At 27.6% G+C, this 6,930-nt stretch overlaps 1 protein-coding gene across 1 annotated transcript; it reads left to right on the forward strand.

The window, feature by feature from the left end:
- Positions 1-242: 242 nt before the first annotated feature.
- Positions 243-3,976, forward strand: Xpc (DNA repair protein complementing XP-C cells homolog). The gene is made up of 6 exons (XM_072898096.1): positions 243-459; positions 525-2,202; positions 2,341-2,546; positions 2,673-2,937; positions 3,061-3,229; positions 3,496-3,976. Exons 2-6 carry the CDS (start codon positions 538-540, stop codon positions 3,846-3,848), a joined length of 2,658 nt encoding a protein of 885 aa, XP_072754197.1. The 5' UTR covers positions 243-459; positions 525-537; the 3' UTR covers positions 3,849-3,976.
- The last annotated feature ends 2,954 nt before the right edge of the window (positions 3,977-6,930 follow it).

The raw sequence follows: 6,930 nt of genomic DNA on the forward strand, positions 1-6,930 counted from the left end.
AATAATTCAATAAATATCAGAATATAATTTGCCAAAAATAAAATAAATCTCTAAAATATATACAATAATGAAGTTTAATAAAATTATCGTCTTAAATTTGCGCATTGTATTTACGATTATCGGTAAACTAGCGTACGTAGATTTGTATACCATTCAAAGATAAGAACAAGAATAAGAGAGCCTATATATAAATATACACACATTTACACATTCTATCTCAAGGATTTCATAACAGAAAATAACCTTAGCGTTCTCTAACGTATTATTGGCTCATTGGCTGATCCTGGGTGATCCTTGAGAAGCATGTGCGCACATGTGCGGCGAGTGTTTTCACATTGTGTTTATATAGATTATTTCACTTAATGTAAATTACATAACACATTGCATAAAATTAGTAATCTTCATTCACTGACATTACGAAGAAAAATAAATTTCAGAAATAAGAAAATCCATCAAAAGGTAAAGTATAATAACAATAAAACAAAGGACAAAGAGAACAAAGGATTCATTCATGTATTTTGCAGAGTAACATACAACATGAATGAATCAGATGATGATAGTTCGGATAGTAGCAATGATTTTACTGGTATTACGCCAAAGGACGAACTATCAGCGAGTTTCTTTTCGATAAAGCCAGCTATAAAATCTAACTTGGTGAATTCAAAGAGCTACAGCGAAGATGAGAGTAGCGATGATGACAATTTCACAACTGTTGAAAATGATATCAATCTATTCTCAGAAGTGGTCAAGAACCTGAAAGCCTCAGAGAAGGCTGCTGTGAATGATGAGAAGTCGCAACAATCCAATTCAAAGGAAGATGAGTTACAGGATGTTAAGAAAGTCAAGATTGAACCGAAGAATGATATAAAGGATGAAATAAATGCAGTTTTACTCCAAGGAGAAAGTAGAACACATACATTCCATGATGATGAGAGTACAGATGAAGAGAAAAAAGAGGAAGAAGAAATAAAACGTCCGGCTGATTATGCTATACCTAAAGAAGGTGTTAAAATAACTTTGCCAGGTACAAGTATGATTTTGAAGAAGAAACCAGGTAATAAGAAAGAGACAGATTTAACAGCTCTTTTACGAAGAAAACTAAAGGCTAATCAGATAATAATAGAGAAAGCAGCTCGACTTTGTTGGTTAGCATATGGATTTTATCTGAATTGCCAAGCGAATGATCCTGAAATAATGGCAATAACAGTATCTCTTATCTCAACAAAAAATTATCCAAAGGATAGTTTTAATTTGACATATCTAACAAAGTTCACAAAATGGTTCAGGAATATGTTTACAATAGAATCTAATGACAAAGAAGTCATTATAAATAAGGAAACATTGTTAAAAAGAATAGCAGAGAAAAACATTGTTAATTATAGAGAATTGGTAATACTATATGTAGCAATACTAAGAGGTATTGGTTTACATTGTCGTCTAATAGTGTCTCTCAATCCACCACTTGTAAAAGCTTATAATGACTTATTACCTAAAACAAATTCAACACAGAAAAATGATAAAGTTAATGAAGAACCTAAAGGAACGAAGAGAAAAACAGGTTCTTCTAAAAAAGAAAAAAACACAAATTCCAAAAAGAAAAGTATCAAAAATAATGTAGTTGAGAATAGTGAAAGTGCACGAAGAAACGCTAATGCAGAAGCAAAGAAAAGGGCAGCAGAGATTCTTCGCTCAAAATATTCATATACTAAAAAAAACAAAGATACTTTAAATAACAGTACAAAAGTCTCTCAAGATAATGCTTCTACATCAAAGGATGGCAAAGGAGATTCCACAAATTTAGAAAAGATAAATACCGGTCCATCTCCAAGACGTTTAAGATCTAGTAAAGCATATAATTCTGCATCTGCAGTAACCAAACAACAAAGCAATACACAGACTAATTCAGAAAATATTCAATCTAAAAAAGGTTCTAAGAGAATATTATTTAGTTCAGACTCGAGTTCAGAAGATGAAGAACCACTCAGTAAGGTAAAGAAGAAACGTAGTGATAACAATAAAACAGTTGTTAAATCTAAACGTGAGAATGAAAAGAAAGACTCAATGTCAGATGATGAAACTGATAATAATGATAAATTAAAAAAGAGACTGGATGTATGGGTTGAAGTATATGTGGAATCCAAAGAAAGCTGGATAAGTGTAAATATAATGGATGGAAATGTGGATTGTGTAACTGACATATATGTAAGTAAAAAATAAAAAAACATTCCTGTGATTATTATTTAATTCTAATTCTTATAATTGTTTAATTGTCATATAAGATAATTATATTGTATATAAATATATATATTTAGTAACATTAATTATGTAATAATGTTTCAGAAAAAAGCAAGTAAACCAGTATTATACGTAATAGCTTATAATTCAGAAGGATTAATAAAAGATGTTACAAGACGTTATTGTCCACAATGGCTTTCTGTTACTCGTAAACAACGTATTGATGAGAAATGGTGGACTGAGACCTTAAGTTATTGGATAGAAAAAGAGACAAATATGTCTAAAAAGGAAGATGAATTACTTCTGCAAAAGTAAGTTCTTTTTTTGCTACATATATATTTCAAACTCTATCATAATTAATCAAACATAACTGTAGTGTCATATGAATGACATCAAGAGATAATAATACTCTATTGATAAAACATAATTATTTGCAGAGAGTTAGAACAGCCATTGCCTAAAACTGTTAGCGAATGCAAAGGACACCCCTTATATGTGCTTGTTAGGCATTTACTCAAATATGAAGCCTTATATCCACCGGATTGCGTACCACTCGGACATTTAAAAACGGGGGAAGCTATTTATTCGAGATATTGCGTGCACACGCTATGTTCGAGAGAAACCTGGCTCAAGAAAGCTCGAGTAGTTAAACCGAAGCAAGATGCTTACAAAATAGTTAAGGCACTTCCAAAATATGATAAGGTAAAATTGCGCTAATTTATTTCAACGAATCAATTAAGAAAATAATTTTCTGATTTTATAAAAATTATTATTTGTACAATAAATATTATAATAAAATATTATAATTAAAGAATTTTTATATAGCTTTCAGGCATGAAGATTAAAGATTCTGCATTAGAACTATTTGGAGAATGGCAAACTACAGAATATGATCCACCAGAGGCTAAAAATGGCATTGTACCTCGTAATGAGTATGGAAACGTAGATTTGTTTAAGAAATGTATGCTTCCAAAAGGCACAGTGCATATAAACCGTAAGCACAATACAACTTTCGTATTATTATGATAAACAGATACTTTCCTAAAATCTTTAGCGAGGAATTTGTTTCTTTAAATAATTTTTTACATAAACGAAATGAAGAGCATTGTTACATGTATATTTAACTGACATTACTTTTTTTTATAAAATGTTTTAGAAAATTAAGAATATACTGAATTTCTATTTTGCTACAAAATCAAAAGACAGAATTATTTAAGTATAGTTATAGCGATGCATTATGTAACGAATGAATCCTCATAGTTCCAGGATTAAATCGTATTGCCCGGAAACTGAACATAGATTGCGTGGCCGCTGTAGTGGGTTTCAATTTCGGTTACATGGGTGCTGTGCCAGCCACAGAAGGCTTTGTCGTATGCACCGAATATGAAGATACATTACGAGACGCTTGGGAAACAGAACAAGTCGAGGCGGCTAAACGCGCCAGAGAGAAAAGGGAAAAGAGGATTTACGGCAATTGGAAGAAACTCATTAGAGGTTTACTTATTAAGGAAAAACTATCGCAAAAATATGAATTTCAAGAGGAATCAAAAACCAATCAATCGAATAAACGTTCAAAGCAACCAAAAGGCACTGTAAAAAAGTCTAAAGCATAATATAGAACGCGTACATATATTTTTTGTATATTAATTGAAAAATTCTTGTCTCTAAAATGAAGTATTATTTGTATTGAATACTAGTATATTAAACATTCACAGATAATTATTCAATTGTTAAAACTTTTTTCATCAGTATTTTATACAATAATTTTATATAATAATAAATAAGATAAGAAATAATGATTTTTTTTTTTTTTTTTGTTTTCGAGTATTGCATGTTTGGTTGTAAATATTTTTTGTGTGAATTAAATAATTTTTATACTATACATGTTTCCTTTCTCAATTCCTTCGTTAAATTTATTTTTAAGAAAATGCTGTAATAATATTTATTATATTTACTATGTTATATTAAAAATATATAGAGAGACACATATTTATGAATTTTTCAATTATATAAAAGAAAAATTTTATTTTGTATATTGATCAGACAAAATAATTTATTGAAATTAAATTTGTGATATTAATTTTTATTTTATATTTCTTATGGCTGTTTGACTTTTGCATATTAAATGTCGTAAATATAATTCATAGGAAATACACACGTGCACATATATATACATACATGCATATATATTAAAGATTTTCCAATCTGATATTCTATTCATTATTCAAATTTAATATTGTCTTAATATTTTGTCATATCATTTTTGACTCTTTCGAAAAAAAATGCGAGTGCTCGCAAAGTATATACGAATCTAAAAGCGCTTGTACTGTTCGTTAAAGCCAGTCATGGCGCGACATAAATTTTTGATTATATTTTCTTTTACGCAACAATATTACACTACACTTTTTAATCCTAATAATAAATAACTTTATTATAAAGGAATTACCTGAAATTCCGACTATTGCTTGGCTTTATAGTCGAAAATTCAAATCTTATTGCGAGCAATACAATTGAACTCAAATGTGCGGGAACGATACTATGCGAAAACGCGGGAACGATGCTATGCGAAAACGCGGGAACGATAAACTATGAATTGCTCGCTTTGTTGCGACGTCTAAAGGGCGCCATATTCAAATTTCTTAAATAGTAATTTTTCTCATAATAAGTACTAAAAAACTAAACGTCTTTATATAAAAAAATGTTCTTTCGTTGACAAATTTCTGTTAAATAATCAATAATTAATATATTTAATAGTCATCAAAAATGCACGATAACCTACAAAAATAGCTCGTTTTGCTAAAAAATTATTTACAAAAAGTAAGAAATATTCTATTTAAATTTAAATAATATCTCTCATTGAAAAATGGAATTTTACATAAATTTTATTATTTTTTTAAAGATATTTATTCCTCTTTTATACATTCATATTATATATGCAGCTATGTATTTATTATGTATTTTATTTATATTATTTTATATACATTTTTATATTATTATACACACAGAATAATTTTTATTAAAATATTTATCATATTAATTTTTATATTTCTTATATTTCAAATTTTGCATATTAAATATAAATTATGTAATTCACACACACGCGCGCACATACATATATAGTATGTGTGTGTATATATATATATATATATATATATATATATATATATATATATATATATATATATATATCTGACTAGTTATAGATTTTCTGCCGACTTGAACACTTTTTATATTTTTTATTCTTCATTATTCAAGTTTAATATTCAAATATTTGTGTTGTATCATTTTTATGAATATTTTTGAGAAAAAATAATGTGATAAAAGGACGCTTATGCTTGACCCCCAAAGTCAGTTATGGCGCGATATAAATTTTTCATCGTATTTTCTTTTACGCAACGATTTCTCAGTAATACTACATTACACGCTTTAATACTAATAATGAACAACTTTATTATAGACAAATTACCTGAAATTCTGATTTCTTGCTTAGCTTGTAATCGAAAATTCAAAGCTCGAGCAGCACACAACTTTGCAAACGCGGGAACGATAAACTATATGAATTGTTTGGAGTGTATTCAGAAATCTAGCTTGTGGGTAACATTTAGTTGACCAATCAGGAGCAAAGATTTCTTCGCTCTAATTGGTCGATTAAATATTACTATTTTATAAGTAGGATTTTCGAACGCGATCTTTGCTTCGCCACAAACGACTAGATGGCGTTATTTTTAAATTTTAGATACCTATATAAATAAGAGTTTTTTTTCATAATAGATGCTAACGCATAGAAAACTAACAATTATTCTTATTTCTTTAAATTATTTATATAAAAAGATTTAAAGAAGATAGACTCACAAATATTTTTCATCCAGTACAAAAAGACGCGCTGAAAGGCAAAAGAAAAATTAATGGCAAACGTGTAATTTACAATAGCAAATTCTACATCTCATGAAATCGAAGCATGAATGGTATGTATGTGTGTAAGTATAAATACTTTTAATTACATTTATAATAAAGATAAAAATAAACTGTAATTTTAAAAAACATTTTTATAAATGTCATCTTTATAAAAAAACCATCTTTAGAGAAAGAAGATCTTTATAAAAAAAACAGCTTTATAAATATGTCATTCTTTCGTAAATAAATTTTTATTTAATTATCAATACATTTAATAGTCGTCAAAAATATACGGTAACCTACGAATAGCTCGTTTCACTAACAAAACAATTTACAAAAATAAAAAAATACTATATTTAAATTGTTTAAATATTAATAAAACATATATTGTAAAAAATGCAATGTTAAATCTAAATTACTATTCTTTTGAGTATACTTGATAAACATTAATATCTTGTTTCGCTTGCAAGAAAATTGATTTGTATAAAATTTTTAAATATTATTATAATTAATCTAAAATTTATAATTCCAATTTACAATTATGACTTAAAAATTATAAAGATTTACACAAAAAAGTAATCGAGTTATTAATCATATCTACTATTCTTTTAATATAAAATATTAATTAAATACATATTTGTTTTACATAAAATTAATTGTAGAATAATATTACTGTTGGATACCATTGTATTTATTATTTAATAATCTGCTACCTGTCATATCATATTGTGTGCATTTGTGTCTGTTTCTCAAACAGACACTCTACTTGAAATTATACGGTTCAATTTTGGAGAAACATCG

Source organism: Anoplolepis gracilipes, chromosome 8 (assembly GCF_047496725.1).
Source record: "Anoplolepis gracilipes chromosome 8, ASM4749672v1, whole genome shotgun sequence".
In the NCBI taxonomy this organism is placed as follows: Eukaryota; Metazoa; Arthropoda; class Insecta; order Hymenoptera; family Formicidae; genus Anoplolepis; species Anoplolepis gracilipes.